The sequence below is a fragment of the Olea europaea genome, unplaced genomic scaffold (assembly GCF_002742605.1).
Source record: "Olea europaea var. sylvestris unplaced genomic scaffold, O_europaea_v1 scaffold119, whole genome shotgun sequence".
NCBI lineage: Eukaryota > Viridiplantae > Streptophyta > Magnoliopsida > Lamiales > Oleaceae > Olea > Olea europaea.
In genome coordinates this window covers 390224-408294 of record NW_019229312.1, presented here as the reverse complement: position 1 = coordinate 408294, position 18071 = coordinate 390224, and the positions used below count along the sequence as shown (strand labels likewise).

The 18071-nt window shown below is 34.1% G+C and overlaps 1 protein-coding gene across 1 annotated transcript; it reads right to left on the bottom strand.

The window, feature by feature from the left end:
- Window positions 1-484: 484 nt before the first annotated feature.
- Window positions 485-1859, bottom strand: LOC111374005 (transcription factor MYBC1-like). Its single transcript, XM_022996607.1, has one exon. The coding sequence runs from the start codon at window positions 1570-1572 to the stop codon at window positions 691-693; it is 882 nt and encodes a 293-aa protein (XP_022852375.1). The 5' UTR covers window positions 1573-1859; the 3' UTR covers window positions 485-690.
- Window positions 1860-18071: the final 16212 nt, after the last annotated feature.

The window sequence follows — 18071 nt, the reverse complement described above, 5'->3', positions numbered from 1 at the left end:
AAATGAAGAAACTGCTCATTCGATTAATACGAAATAGTACCAAATAAAACCTTCACAGAAGAAAAAGATATAAATCATGCATAGACTTTATAGAACATAAGAAAAACTATAGGAAATGCTGTCACAATGTATCGGTTGTTCATAGTACAATAGAAATGTTCTTCTTCTAAAAAAGTCTTTAAGGTTTACATGTCCACTTTAAAACCGCGCAATTTAGAAGTAGTACTCGATTCTGCACTATACTACGAAACAAGAGAAGTATTTTCAAATTATTGCCGCCTGCCCGCCCAAAGATACAACCCAGCTGATAGGGGCAAGGATGTGAAATATACTACTACACGGATTAATATCTGCAATCGGAAGCTGACTTGCCGACAACTTAACTTACACTAATTGACTGTATTAACCGGCAACGGAATTTTCACCGTGCAACTGCTGATTCCAATATGAATAAAGTGAGATTTACAATAAGCTAACACGAATATAAGAAGCAAAATTATTTCATGTCAATTGGATGCCAATAGTTCAACTTTACTACATCGGAATAGCTTAAAACACCATTAATGAGAAAAGGCGGCTTAAGTCTTGACACTAAATTGTAACTTCAATGACAGATTTTCACTAGGCCGAGAAATGAAACTGATTAGAAAAATGCAGAATTTCTATGAAAAGTCCACAATTACCCCACATTTAATCATTGCCAGTTGGAAAAAGAGTGAGAACTTTCCTCCCATTTGTGGGGGTGGCCAACTCCAAATCCTCCAGATGTGGTGCAATAACAGAACCATTATTGCTTTGAACTGACTGTGACGGCCTAATGAACGGATGTTCAAACTGCCCATTCGCAGGTGAAGTCCCAAAATGTCTAAATTGCTGTTGCGAATGATGGTGCAGCCCCGGCCCCACCACTGGCATTGGATGATGATGCTGAATTGAGGCTACCGGCACAAAGGGCAAGAAATGGTCAGAATTCGGCCTGTTTGGGTGCAAAAAATGCGCCGGGACAGGGGAGCTGGCAAACAAATGGTCGGTCGCAGGGTCGACTCCTAGAGCAGACAAGGTTGCAGGGCTATTGTTGCCACCACTTCCATTATTGGACATGCCCTGCATCCTCTTTAGATAAAGCCTATACTTCTGCAAATGGCTAGCAACATTCTCTCTGGTTAGGCCATCCACATTCATCAACTGCATAATGGTTTTAGGAACAGCATTCTTGATCCCCAAATGAGCTACAGCGTCTACAAATCTTTTATGGAGCTGTGGCGTCCAAACGAGCCGCGGCCTCTTCAGGGTGCGGGCCGGCTCATCTGAGGCCAACCCGACTCCTCCTCCTCCAGTTCCACCTCCGCCCAACTCTGCCGAGTCAAATTCCGCCGAGGAGTTGGGTTGGGAGGAGAGAACCGTGGATTGCGGCAGCTGCGCAGGCGGCGTGCTCTGGTGGTGATGATTCCGAATATCAAAGGCAAGTGCTAGATCAGGGGTTATTAGGGACTGGGATAAGGGCGTCAGTTCTTCAGGTGAAGGCAGTTCCTCTTCCCATTTGGCAAACCAATTGGAGTCCTCTTCTCTCATTCTTATTCCCTCTTCTTGAATGTACTGATAATGACGTTGGACAAATTTTCTCTTCTTCAAAATTTCAAGATTTTGTATAAATAATCCAAATCAAAACATGTAATTTCACAGACCTCAAGAAAGATTTGATTTTTGAGTAGTATGTGTTTTTGTGTGAAGAGGGGTTCCTCGCCGGGAACGGTGGTGGTGATCGAGGTGGATCTTTCTTTTTTTCAGCTATAATATTCTATTTTTATTCTATTAAAGGATAATGTTGCTTCCAATGGTCTTTTTCACAAATATTCCCAGAGAGAGAGAGAGAGAGAGAGAGAGAGAAACAAAAAAGGGCAAAAAAGAATTATTTTTCAATAATTCACACCCACACTTCAAATGTATGTATATTTGTATCTCTGTCCTAAGAGACAGAACCCATGATATGTCATGGAGAGTGAATGACACGCTGAATTTTCATTGGATTAGAACAAGAGATGGACGATCTAGGATATCAAGATCTGAGACATTGTTGGAGGAAACCTGAAAGATATTTATTTCACATGTAGCGTGAAAACACGCTCTTTCAAGGAGAATGATGGAATGACAAAATGGTGAAATTAGATAGTTGAGGCGTAGGAGGAATCGGATTAGGATTAGGAAAACAATAAATTTTTGAAGAATTAAAAGTAAAAAAATTACTTTTCGTTTTTAATATTTTTGAAAAAAAAAATTTAAGAATATTTTTTCTAATTAGAAGAACTATTAAAAAAAGTTAACATAAAATAATATTCTTATGAAACTCTTCCATAAAAAATAACAGTAAAAATCAAGAAAAAATGAAATTGCAATTTTAAAAATTTTATCGCCACTTTTAATAACCATTCACCACGTACCAATCTAAAAAAGATTGTTTATCTTGAGTGGCTTTGAAATTTTTTTTAAGGGAAAATCACTCAAAACCCTATATCTCGAGTTTACAATTCAAAAACAAGAGAACGAATTTTAAAATGCACTAATAAAGTGGTAAATACGAATTTTTATACTAATGAAAACGAATTTATTATTGTAATTGTTTATTAGGGGATTTAATTAGATACGTATAATTTTATCTTTATATATACAATTACCCAAAATCTCTCTCATTAAAATCATGTTTCTCTCTTCACCATTCATGAAGCTTCTACTATTTCTACAATGCTAGATTTATTCAAACCAAGCTTACGCTGAGATAACAGCATAATACTGCTTCATACAACTCCCAATCGTCATCATTATCACCGGAGCAACATCGTGAAATAGCCATATTATATTTTAGCTTCAATCATGGTAGTATTTAAAATTGTTAGGACTCATAGTGTTGATGTGAAGATAAGGAAGAAAGATAAGGAAAATGAGTAAGAAAGTTGTCGAAGATTCTTCTTCACCAAAAAGATTGAAAATGTCGGCCCAAACCAGGAAATCCATGAAGAAGGTGAAATATGATTTTGTGACTTGATTTGTGAAATTTGTGACCTAATTTGGGTATTTTGTGATCGAAATGTCATTTTGTGACATGTTCTAGGTATTTTGTAATTTAAATTGTTTCCCACTTGTGTTGTTTGTTGTTTGATCGATTACCATTTATGTGGACTGAATATGTTTTGTAAAGTGTGCTGGATTGTTTGTGATTGAAATACATTTTGTGGCTATCTACTATTTTGTATTATGATTTTGGTGAATTTGTAACCAAATAATTATGATCTAAATATGGGTATGTTGATCACAATGACATGTTTGTGTTGAAGGTCACAGTAACATGTTTGAGATTATGATTTTATAGAACTAGAAATATAAAATAAAATCAAGGAACTGGTTCTCTGGGAAGATCATTACAAGTTCAACACAGAGCGTCATCATGCAGTTCATGATGAAGGTTACTATTGCCTGGAGGGACATTCTCGAAAACACGTGTCTTTTACTACATGCATTGTAGGGAGATGGTTGTACACCTACAGTTGATTCACTATGTCTTGTTTCTATAGATAAAGTACTCTAACAAGCAAGAAATGTGGTTCAAGATAAATGGTATAGATATTCTGTTCTCCATTGAATTCTATTTGGTCACTAGATTGTAATTCGCTGGGATCGATGGTTGACCGATGTTAGATAAAAAAATTGTCAGACAGAGACTTAAAAGTTGTCGCAAGTGAAGTTGTCAAAAAAGTCTTTCTTGCACTGGATGATGCACTTGACCATGATGCGGTTAAAATTGGGATTATTTATCTTATCACCTCGTATCTATTTGCTACATCATACACGAAGGTGATGAACTAATACATATTTGCACTTACAGACAATTTTGACAAACGTGGAATGTTCCCTTGGGGCAAATATTTGTTCAAAACTACATTATCATCATTGAAAAGGGATTAGCAAAACATACAAACCACTATAGATTGACGAGTTTTTTAGTGGCTTCCCAAATTTGGCTATATGAGTACATACATATACTTAAGGGGAACATGACCACAAGATTTTGTAAGAAATATCGACAAATAATGAATTGGCTATGCGTACAAATATCGTTCAGTGGCAATGTTGGTGGACAAATTATTTGAAATTGAGAATGTAAGTTTTTAAATACATTTTGAACTGTCATTTTATTGGTTATACATATTCAAGATATAACATATGCTTAACATTTTTACTTCTTATGTCAAATAGGTTACAATAAATGATATTGATCCATCTCATCTAGAGCTCATGATGCTCTATATGACATGTTCAAAATATGAATTTTAAATATATTGTGATATGAAATATGACTGGAACGTGAAATAATATAATGTGACTTGAAATATGAATATTCTATTCGCAAAGTCACATCTCTTATGACTGTAACCTGAAAAATGTGCTTTATGACTTTTTTTTTTTTAGATATATTGTGATCTAATTTGTATCATTGTGCTAACTGATTTCATTGTTTTGTATGTTATGCATGATCAATAGATGTGTCGTACTCGAAGCCTAAACAGTTACATCAGAACATTAGGAGCTCTAAAACTTAAGTGGGCACAAGTGAGTCTACTTCCCACTGTCAAATGTACATATAGAAGATCCAAACAACGATTTTGTAGATTCACCACCACAAAGACAGAAAGAGGCATCTAGCTTAAGCTCTCTTACTCAACCTTGTGCTCTCTATTATCATGATTGCTCATGCTTCAACGTAAGTAATTTCATTGTTTACAAACTTAAGAAGCCATTTCACATACAGTTATCGTGCCCATGGTAAATGTTGGGTAGCCAAATGCAGTGCCCACTAACTATAAAATTTTTCATGAATGTCGTCGACTAAAACAGGTGATAGATGAGGAAATAACCAAGCTTTGAGTCAAGAATAAAGGGTTGAAAGAGGAGCTTTTGTCGATGAAGTCATAATTGTTTGACATGAATGATAAGGTACGTCATTCAAACAGTTCTTTAAAACTTAATGAGGTAATTTGTTGGATCCATTATTTGATAGTAAAGATGTGCATGAATAAGTTGGTGAGGCTATTATGTGTGCTAGAATCCACCAAACTTCATATTGAGGAGGCCAGCTTAAAAAAAATTTAAAATTTCATATTATAAATTCAGATTGATTATTCATATACTAATTTTATAATATTTTCTTTTTATAATTTTTGGATCTGGAAGAATCTTCTATACCTATATCATCTTGACTGACTGTAAAGAGGGCACAAAAGCCATCAAAAGCTCAGTAATCACTCGTTAAGATTGATCTAGGTCATACTACCACTAGAGCAAAATTTGAATCTGAAAACTGTTGGATTCCAAAACTATTCAAGGAGTGTAGATAGCGTAGACCCGAGCTCTTAGAATTGATTTGACAGAGAATACAAGCCTAAGAACAATTACATTAAATGTAGATTGCAAGTGTTTTGTGTCAAGTGTGACTTCTTATTATTTTATTTAACCATAGCAGTGCTGGTCACATAATGAATTAAGTTTTGTCACAATCTTATTTATTTGTTTGATAAGAGCATACATGTGTATACACGGTAAAGTTCAATGAGGCAAACAATGTGATAAGTCCTCCATTTGCATGTGACAATGTCACTGTTCACCGTAAAACTTGAAGGCATGCGTTGATTGATACTAATTCATCATTGAGCAGCACAGTACAAGATTGCCACCATTTTTTTTTTCACAAATGCATAAAGTCCACATCACTTATGTATATTATTTGTTATTACAACACTTGAATGCATGCGTTCATTATATAAGATAACTTGCCAAGTTTGGTGAAGGTGTGAAGATCAAGGCAATAACTACATACTGTATAGTCAATATGATAATCTGAACATTATACTCCAAATTTGTTCAAGATCCAAGCATTGTGAGTGAAGAACAAAGCTAATCAAAACTATAGATGGTGAATGGTTATCATTTAATACTACTCGGAGAGAAGTTGAATCCATATTATTGCCCATTATGCCGACAAATCATGCTCATTTGACGTTATGGCAGCTTGACATTAATAACCGTGTCCTATACATATTCAATTCAAACAAGAAATCGCACGAGGACAATGAGGTTCGTGAAAGGGTAAGACTCACAAATATGTTGAAATTAGTCAGATTTGGACGAAAACTAGAGATGAAAAGGTATCCAGAAAGCTGCAAATTAACATTGTTAGTGCTTTACCCCAACAACAAAATGGGTAAGTTTCATTATGGGCATTACAATTTGTGTCAATTTTCAGCAATATTTTATAGTTGCTTATGGTTCGTCTACTTTAAATATTACAAGCAAGATTGTGGTGTTTTTGTCATAAAGTATACAAAGTATTTATTACACAAAAATCTTGCCAAAATGCTAATGTCGTTTGATAATGGGAATGCTAGGCTTGAAATTGTAGCATTGTTGTTCAAAGTAAACAACTGAGGCAGGTTGTAAGAGAAAAATCAAAGATAGAAGACTAAACTAACATTGATGGAATTGTTTTTATGATGGATTAGGCTGATGACTATTCAAAATTAGACAAACAAATGCTTTTATGATGGAGTCAATAAATGTTATCTTAATATGTTTTGGAATTGAACGTGGATTTGTTTTCCTTAAGTAGTTGGTACAATGAAGGTGCGAAAGTATTGATCTTTATGTAAATGATTCTTGTTTATATCATTTAAGTATTGGTCTATGTGGAGGCGAAGGTTTTCATTTGCACGTGGTTGAACAAGTTACAATTGGTCACATATGATTCATGTGTTATAAAACAACAGTCACAAATAGGAACAATTGCTTCACATATTAGTAAATAGGTCACAAGTGGTAACATATACTTAACAAGTAGAAATTATACATTTGTCATAGTAAATAGATACTTGGTCACATCTAGTTGAAGAGGAATTTAGAGTTAATTTGAACACACAATAGGTCAATTAAATTCAAATTTTATTCACAGTCGATCACATACAACCATAGTCAAACAAAAACCTATACGTTATTATCGCCATTTTGTGCTAGAACTAGTTCACAGGCAGTCACAATCATCACAAACATAATCACAATCAATATTTGGTTACACAACCCTTTCCAAAAAATAGTGTGACGTCACGAAATGTAATCTAAGTTTGGTGCATAAATTTGTTAGCTTATATAATCTAAACAATAAATGGTTCGACAATCAAATAATACATAGTTACAATGAATATTCTCATATAAAAAGAATTCTGCTAAGCAATTTGAATGTTTTTGGACGTTTCATTACTTTTAATTCTCAGTCGTTTTAATTAAGTGGCACCATATTCCTGTATGTTTGATAATTGTGACTAGATTCACCGCATTTTCCATATTTTCCAACTTGCAATCTTTCACATGCTAGCTTCTTCCTCTTCTCAATTGGACGGCCATAATTTCTCTTTTGGTTTAGAATAAGTACAACTCTACTATTCACGTCTTCTGACAAGTCTACTTTAATCAATTACCTACTAGAAAGACTATCTCTTTGTAAGTATTCATTTATGTATCTATTGTGTAATATACTAAGAAAAGTCATACATAATTTCTATTTTGTTGTCTTTACCTTTAGATTTCTTACATTATTGCTCTTTTCACTCAACAGCTTCTCATATTCAGTTGCAAGCTTTGAAAAGTAGCCATTTGTATTATCCCTATTCTTACAAAATCAAGATTTGACTATTTACCGCAATGATTCTAGAAGTACTTGAATATGGTAATTCTTTGTCGTCTTCATGACTGCATTTACAGATTCAACTATGTTTGATATCACGGTATAATATCTATTCGTTGGTATGTGCAATATTGACTATTTTTCATACATCCTCCTACAAAATAAATATAATTATTTAGATAATATATTCAACAACAGGTAATAACAAGTCAAAGAGGATCACAGTTAATGCTGAAAAGGTCACAGATAGTCAGTATTATTACACAGCAGGTCACAAACGGTCACATTCAAAAATTATATCATGTTTCAATTGTAAATGAGGGCACATACCAAATATCCCCTGATCTTTTCATTCATTATGTCCAACTATTACATTTGGTTCCAATGTATACGCTCGAACTGCAGAGTTGAATGCATATGTTATATTGTGATTGGTTTAGCATGATGGGTCTTCAAATTTTTAAGTAAATGGAACGAACAGATCCCAAGCATTGTCTCAGAAAATATAACTTCAATTGCATTCCTTATACTGTTATATCTGTCCGATATTATACACAATATGTCTCTTCCCTCAACAACATGTCAAGAAACCATGTCCATAATCTATCATTTTGATTGTTCCCAATCCTAAATGCTTGTACGAGGATATTATTGTTTACATCTTATGTACACGCGATAAAGAGTGTACCACCACAGTGACCATTTAAATATGTGTCATTGACAACAATGACTAGCCTACAAAATTTCCTCCCTGTGATTGATGCACCCAAAGCTTTAAAGCAAGACTTAAACCAGTCTAAATGATTTGTTTCTATCCTAGTCATTATCCTCATGTTCATCTATTGCAGCAAATAGAAATAGGAAGGTAGCAACTAAAATGATGTTGTTGGATCATATCTAATCAACTTCAACATTTGTTTACATGATCTCCATACCTTCACATAATTCATCGATACTCTATATGCATGTAACGTGTCATTTGAGACATCATTAAGAGTGTATGTTGTACGTGAAGAAGTGTATTTATACATGATGCAGTTTGACACAATTAAGCCTGAAGCTTGTCGAATGAGATCCTAAAACAATGTTCGTCGAACATGTGGGATCATCACCCATTTCCTTGATCTTAAACATTTTTGTTTCTTCCAAACCTGAAAATCTAAATATCCAATTGCAATCTCTATTCGAACATTTTATCACACTCTTTCTTGTCCGATCTCAACACCTTATATTCAAACTTGTTTTGTATGTCATAGAATGTCAAGCTTATTTTTAGTGTTTCCTTGTAGCGAAAAATATTTTCCTCTACTATTTCTCTAGCATCTACATGGATACCAATGTCACATGTTCTTCAATGCTTCATTTCTTAATGTTCACAACTGAGTCACAAATATCCTGAATTATTTGACGTAATCAAAACACATTAGCAGATGTCTCAACGAAAGTAGTCGACGACTCTAGGCATTGCAATGCACATCTTGACTACAATGAATCTGAAGATATAACATCAACCTCGATAAGATAACTCGATACAATCTCATCCATAGATTATAGCCTCAAATACATTAGGACATTATTATTTTTCAGAATTCGGACTTGAGGTAAAGTAGAATTCAGAGAATAGGTCATTGTCATAGCTACTTCTACAAGATTAAGCTCCAATTTCGAAAACAAGCTCATGCAAATTCATTTTTAATGTATGTGTGTATGTATTCACATACATTCAACAAATGTATGGTCACAGATTAAATTAGTTCCACTAATGGTCTGTCAAGACATTTAACAGATATGTCACAACTATTCAACTTAGCAGTTACAACTAGTTACAGCTAACAAATATATGTATAAATGTGAATGAAGCACAGAAACAATGACAGATAGTTAAATTCACAATACACAACAATCACAGATCAACATGTTTAGAACTGTAAATTGAAAATAAAAAATGATTAATGAAAAAACACACGTCACACATTAGATAAAATGCAACATATTTTTCACAACGTGAAATCTCTAATCAAGGTTAGAAAAATGTTTTCATTCAGTTCAAAAATATTTGAAAACCATAAGCTTATTAGAACATTATTATATGCTCACCTTCAAAATTAGATCATAGAAGTTCAATTTTTGCTTTGAGAAAATTCAATTCCTCCATAGACCAACTTCAATTTATCTAGAACAATGAATATTAGAAGTATGTCGACGGGACTTTATTCATTGATTGTGGCTCAAAATTGAGAATTAACGGTGAAATTTTCGTGATTGAAAGTATTTCTTAAGCTGGGTATGTAGAGAGAGAGAGAGAGAGAGAGTCGTATATGATTGTGGGATAAGAGTGAGAAGTAACTTTTACATATGGTATAGTAACTTATTTGTAAGAGATAATTTAGCAAATTATAGTTACTCCAAATTTAGTGTATATTATATTATAATTACGCCTCTGTTTGAGTCTCACTCTTCTAAAAATATATTTTTTCAAAACTTATTGTCAACAACATATTTTTTAGTAAAATAATATTACCCACAAATTTAAATTTTTTCCTTAATTTTTAACCACACATTCTCCACCAATTTACTATTCAAAATACATTATTTCCCCAAAAATGAGACTTAAACAAGCGTTGTATATTTAATATTTCAAGTAATTTATGAAAGTTTTTAGGGAGTTTGTTAGTTTTGAAATGTGATTCTTATAGTGTAGTAGTTATGTATTGTTCCCAATTACTATTCCAAAATAAATTTTTTCTAAAAAAAAATAATAATTTAATGCATATCAGAGACTTATAGAGATGGAGTAGGGACCTCATACATGTAATTTTGGTCTTTGTACCCCTCTTTACAAAAAAATTTGCTGCCATGAAATGCAGGTACAAGTAGAAGAGACAAACAACTTAGAGGCCGACGACTCATTTATTCTTTATTCTTTTAGCAAGGCTATATAAGTATACTAACTTTTAGCTCAATTGAAGTGATTTTTCTTTAGTTCAATAAAAGGAAATTTTCTTCTGAGTTTATTGTTTAAAACCTGTTTCGTTATTCAACATATAGCCCTCGTTTGGTAGCCATTAATTGGCAAAATGCATTTTTCCTATTGTAATCAATGTGGGGTCCATGTCATATTTTACTCTCCAAATCAAATACAAAATGTGCAAATTTTTATCTTTGCCCTCTTTGTCATTACTTGGTTTTTTATTCCACAATTTCCACCCATGCACAGATCCGGGGCAATTGGAGGAAATGATAATGGTAGGCGCCTGCACACCATTTGATGCCTTGTCAGAGATGGACTCCAAACGGTCCAAAAACGAATTAATGAGGGAAATATAATGGCTACTAAATAGTCTCATAATTTCCTTAAAATCTAGATAAATTGACTTCTTAATTATAAGTGGAAGGCACATCCAAACTAGGCTATCGCTTGCTTTCATTTCTTGAACAAATAATGAACATTTGGTAACAAATTGTCTCCTACTTTGACCAAATTTATAATTATTTATGAACTTATATCCAAATGGAACAGAGAAACTAACAGCACATGCATAATTATTGGGCTTATATATTTTTTATTATATGGGCTATCTAATTAAGTAGGTCAATTTAAGTGATCTAATTATCGGGCTCTATAAGCATCTATTGGATATGGCTTTCAAGTGTAGTTACCCATTACTTGACTAATTTGGGTTAATGAGACTCTAATTGAAACTTAGGCTCCGTTTGGTACACATTTTTTCTAAAATACATTTTTCTCTCTCTTCTTTTTAATCACGTATTTTTATTAAAATAATATTACACGTAAATCAAAAAAAATTTCTTATTTTTTAACCACACATTTCTCATCAATTTACTATTCTAAAATACATTTTTACATGAAAATGGGTATCAAACCCCTTTAGTTTTGAGGGTTATGGTCCCTAGGGCTAATCATTCAGATTTATCTCTTCATTCTCCATCAGTGAAGAGAACACATTGAGTATCGTAATCAGTCTGTGGAAGACTTCAAACCCCGTTGATTCATCGCAATGGATTCTTGCACGTTTTCTCTTTTATAGAATTCTTGATGGTTTGACATGTGATCCTTTGGCATGTACGATAGATTGAATCTAACATTTTGCTTATCAATCTATTGAATTAAAGATCCAACAATAATGATATTGTAAACCAGGACAGACTTCTTTACAAGTAATTGGGTAACTGGCTTATAAAACAAAATTGACGAATATATGAATTTTTTTTTCCAGTTGCTTATATAGCATAGCCCTTATTGGGGCCCTATTTTTCACAAAAAATTGATTTTATAATAGCGAGTTTTTGGAGAATATATAGTTAAAAAATAGAAACAAATGGGTTTACATGCAATTATTTTATTTAGAGAACATGTGGTTAAAAATGAGTTTGAGAAAAATGAGATTTAGGATAATGGAGCTCTGGGGCATAGTATCAATAATTTCTTTTCAGATATTATGAAGTTATTTTTATTGTACTTTAGCTATAACAAAATAAAAAGTCTCATACAACATAATTATATTTGGTTAGACCTTACAATAATAATACAAACTTGTAAAGCAAGTAATATTGACAATTTGAGGACTGACATCTTCTTTACTGCAAAAAGGACCTAATAACATGGATGAAGCTGTTTGTGCAGACTATCTGTACAGACAGTTTTGTGAATGTTGAGATGATAGCACCTATGTGCTATTTTTTCTTTTGTCCTTTTAAACATCTAGTCAAATGCTACCAAGTATAATTATGCAACTCTATTTGTACACTTCATTTGTACATAGAGGATTGTTATTTATTGATTAAAAGGTTGAACCCCAACTTTAAGGGTCCCTCATCGTATCTGTTTTGGAGTATCGTGAGGGAGGTAAATCTCAGATTATGCCTCCAAGGGTATAGGGTGGAAGACTGCTTGTACACTTGCACTTACCCAAGAGCCAAATCCATATTTCAGGATTCGAACTCTTGACGCAACAACTTCAAGTAAAATTGAATTTCTCCACCCTCCCCTTTTACTACTTGGAGATGTGTCCTGGGGACTGTTATTTATTTATTATTTACTATGGTTGGGGGGGTAAAATAAACTATTGAAAATGGAATTCACTGCTGCAAGCAAATTNGGACTGTTATTTATTTATTATTTACTATGGTTGGGGGGGTAAAATAAACTATTGAAAATGGAATTCACTGCTGCAAGCAAATTTCAAATTGATTACTATTGAATGATCATTGCAAAAATTGTACTAAGCCTATTAATTTTCAATCATGCTTGGTGTCAAGGTGTATGCCAAGTTTGACCATTTGCCATGTGGCAAATTGTCATGGCAAATGGTCCGATGCCAATTAAGGAAAAAAAAAAAAAAATTCTCTTCCACAGGTTTTTTAAAATAAAGAAAATGTCAAACTTGGTGTAAAGGAAAGAGTGTACATATGGCAAAATTCGTTACTTTTACCACTTCTTAATATGGAGGTCTTTACAGTTTAGTCCTTTGTACTCTTGTAATTGCATTTTGCCATTAAAAATTGAAGGACTTCACATGCAAGTATCTCAACAATTTATATATTTTTATTCAACACTAACTTTAAATTTGTTAAGATACTTCCTTCACTTGATAAATTCATGCATTAAAAAAATGTACAAATGGGAAAAATAAATAGAAATCAATTCCTCAAAGAAATAAAAGAAACCATCCAACAAATGTTGCACAACTTTTCAACCACATATTTTATCAATTTTTATCAAACTTTACTAAAACTGATTTTAATTTCCACCAAGTGGAGCTAAATGTCCCTAGACTTATTCATTATCATTTTTATATTCTTAACGATTTTTTATCTTTAATCTTTCATTAACTACCAAATTTTGTCAATAATCATGATTTTCGTCCAAAACATTGTTAGCCTGCTTTAAAAAAAATGATAAATATTTACTTATTTTTTGCTTATTCAAAATATGAGGGGTAACTAAGCCCTTGTTTGAGCCCCCTTTTTGGGAAGAAGAAAAAAATACATTTTCAAATAGTATATTGATGGAAAATGTGTGGTTAAAAAATAATGAGAAGTTTTAAATTTACGTGTAATATTATTTTATTAAAAAATGTGTGATTGAAATGATATCAAAACATTATTAAAGTATGCATTTTTTTTTTTTTTGGGCCAAAAATAAGGCTCAAACAAGGGCTAAATTTTTGTTTTCACTGCATAGAAAATCTTATTGACAAATTCATACAATAATAATACAAAATATTACAGAGTAACATTGTAAGCCCTTATTTGTCATCCATTTTATCGAAATTCTTTTTTCTCAGGTTCATTTTCAATCATAATTCACGCAATAACATATTTTGTACGTAAATCCAAAAATTTTTCCTATTTTTTAGTCATATATTTTCCAAAAAGTCACTATTTCAAAATTTTTTGTCCCAAAAGAATATTTTTAATGGCTACCAAGTAGAGGCTAAAAAAGATTTTACTTTCCAAAGGACGTATTTGATCGTACCCAATGGTTAGCTGTCGAGCCCACTAAAATAAAAAAAAAAAAAAAATGATAATATATATATTTTTTTAATTTAAAAGTAAGTGGTTTGCCTTCATTAATTTCAGAAGGCAAATTCGTTATAAAGAAGGCAGATTGGCTTTCACAGAGGTTGTGACAGCCCAAAACTTTCTACTTTTATTTTTATTGGTATAACTATTGCTTTTAATATTTTCTTGCCTAAAATAAAAGATGTAAAATTTAAGTAAGATTTTTGCAACTAAAATTTTTTACTATTGCGAAACTTTTGTTTTTTCGATTATAAATATCATATTATTTATATATCGTATAATTCGTTTTTCACAATGATTTACCTATTGGATCCTTGAAAAATACACATTGCGCAAAAATTTCGTAAACTTTATAAAATATATTCTTTTAGTCCTTCAACTTAATAATGCATACTGTTATGCCTATGAATTATCACTCTATATTGGGTCATCTTATTGGACCCGAGTCAGGCTCATTAGTTTTGGGCCCCAAAGCCGAGGCTCTGACAAGGCTAATCGAGGCGCAGCCGAGGCCCTAAGAATTCTAGCCGAAGCACCTGCCGAGGCGCCTATTATTTTGCTCACCTCGTATTGGGCTCAGACTTAGGCCCACTAACCCGTTTGACCCGCTTCACATCCATTTTTCTATATATATGGATTCAACTCACACAATCAAGGTATGTTCTACTCTCTAGCCAAACCCCCATCTTCATACTATTGCACTCTATATATCTATCTCCGTCCGGCCGTTGACTTGATCGTAGGAGTGCAAACGGTTGCCGAACCTTCTTCTCATCCGGCCGCCTTTGCCTCTTGACGGGGTGCTACTTACACAGGTTTCGAGGGGACGAGATTAGGGAACCTGTTGGAGGCTTGGAGCCATTTTTGGAGGTCAACAGATTGACACCGTCTATGGAAGATGATACGTTAACCATATTATACCACATCCAAAAGCTATCAAAAAGGGATAATTTTTCCGATCAGTTCTCTACCAAAAAAGGGGCAAAGACTGCAACAAGAATGAAGAAGAAAAGGTAGTAATTGGAAGAGGGTTGAAACAAAAAACTCGATGGTTATTTCTGGCACAAAACATAGCTAATGAAAGGGAGGAAATAATTTGCAAAATCGAAGGCAAATTTTTCTTGGAAGAGTTTCTAGTGCCCAAGTTGAAAAAAGAACCCATCGCAACGGTTATTAAGAAGAGAAAATCAGCGTCCACCTAAGGTTCCATCTTCATATGCTTTGAAACGGAAATAGAAAAACCTTGTTGGAATCGATAATCTACTTTTACTTCCCTATACAAAGAAAATTTCAAAGGATTTATCCTTAAATCAATTACTTTAGCTCCCTTCTCATCTGAACTAAACAAGTGGAGCCTCTGTCAACAAAGCCCTTCTCCAAAAAGAAAGGAATTTCAAGTCCAAATTAATTGCAAGAAAGAAAAGCAATAGAAGATCAAAGTCTTATGGCAACTGGGGAATTTTCTACAGCCATATTGAAAGGAGTTTACATTTTTCTATAGAAGCTTATGCAGATTGGTAAGTGGCTCTTGGCCTAAAAGAGTAAAACAAGCCATCCTCGTTCAACTTTCTCATAAACTAACGTGGCAACACTATTTTTCCACCGTTTTTCTGTTGAGAAGTGCTTCTTGCAAAGAAATTCCCACAACTATAAAGTTGCACATCACGTGTTTGACAGAATGTTCAACTCAGAAATCTTCTCTATGGCTACAATAATGCATGACATTTTCCCAACTTCGACGAAGGCCGTTGAGGCATCCATCGGTGCTAATGATATCCCGCAACACCACAATGACCACCGGTACATTGATGTAATTACATCCATATTAATTGGTGATGGGTGAAAGACTGGCATTGGCGTGTTTTTCAAGTGGGTGGGTTGTCAATTTTAGTCTTTTGCAGATTTTTGCTGGCTATGTAATAGGCTTTTTGGCAGAATAAGTGGTACCTTTGCTGGCCTTTCCTGCCGTCCAAATGTATCAACACATTACATTTGGGGCGGGTCAGCTAACTCATTTGATGGATCTTCTCTAAAAAATATGGGCTTGATATTTTATTATGGGTCTTACAATTTTCCAACTTGTGTCCTTCAAGGTGAAAATTTGTTCCTTATTCTTTTGGGCCACTACAGCTTCTCTCCCATTAGAGACTTGTTAAGTGGGCTGCTTTTATTTGTTCTTTGGGCAAGCACCAGGTAAAATTATATGGTTTCATATTTGGCTCATTTGAAGACTTCTATTCACTGCAATATGGAGAAAACAAGGTCAATTCTAACCTTTTAAAGCTCCATTTGTTATTCACTATTGGCAAGCAAAGCTAGTTTGGTGTTTCAAATTATTTCAACTTCGTCTCTTATCTCCACATTACCTCTAACTATTTGATTAAATGGCGAACCTGAAATAATCTGCCACCAATCTCCTGCCATGGCTATTGATGCAGTAAGCAAAAATATAGTACATGAAAAGAGGAGTAATCTTTTTAATTATAGTTTCCACGTTTTGCTTCTTTGACTCTCAATAGCTACTATCTAGAATTCCAACTTTCAAAAATAAAAGCGATGAATTAACACAGTGAGTTATTACTCTTAACAAGCACAAATGATCACAAGATTGGCATGTCCTGTTGGCATTATAGGATTAAGTTCACATGAGCTTTTTGCCATAATGATCTGGAACATGGTTCGAGCATGATATATTGAGATGGAAAATATAGATTCTATTGTTCAAGGCAAGCTCTACGACCTCGCATATTATAAGGCGAGCCCTTACTCACCAAGGCTGGCTCGTGGTTTTCCTATTACTCAAGATGAGCTAGGCTCGTGGTATTTTTTATTTATTGAAGATGAGCCCCAGCTCGTAAATTTCTTATTATACAAGGCATAATTTTATTAGTCCTCATTCCTTGAATAAAGGAAGAGGCGATATGTTATAAGTCCTCGTTTCTTGAATAAAGAAAGAGGTATTTTTTTTTATTATTATTATTTTTTTGAAGTCTTTGTTCCTTGAATAAAGGACGAGGCAAATTGTCAGATGTGTTCGTCCTTGCAAAATGAGCATTTCCTGACCCTATTCGCGGGATACTTATTCCCCGCTTGGCCAGATGCTTATTCCTGGCCATGCGAGTTGTTTATTTCTCCCCTCTCACTATTGTTGAGCTTGTCTCTAAGTTCTCGTCATTCCGAGGCAAGCCATTAAGACTCCGATAGTTCGACAGCTATATGCGGGACGTCTATTCCCTGCTTCGCCAGATGTTTATTCATGGCCATGTGAGTTGTTTATTTCTCGCCTCTCACTATCATTGAGCTTGGTTCTAAGTCCTCGTCATTCCCAGGCCAGCTTATAAGACTCCGATAGTCCGACACTTCGCCAGATGTTTATCCCTGGCTTCGCGGGATGCTTATTCCCCACCTCATTATCGTCGAGCCTAACTCTAAGTCCTCGTCTATCCGAGGCCAGCTTATAAGATTCCGATCGTTCAACACTTCGCCAGATGTTTATCCCTGGTTTCACGGGATGCTTATTCCCCGCCTTATTATCGTCAAGCTTGGCTCTAAGTCCTCTTCTATTCGAGACCAGCTTATAAGACTCCGATAGTTCTACACTCCGCTAGATATTCATTCCTGACTTCGCGAGATGTCTTTTCCTCGCTTCGCTATCGTCGAGCTTAGCTTTAAGCCCTTGTCTATTTGAGGCCAACTTATAAAACTCTGATAGTTCGACACTTCGCCAGATGTTCATCCCTGGCTTCGCGGGATGTCTTTTCCTCCCCTCACTATCGCCGAGCTTAGCTCTAAGTCCTCGTCT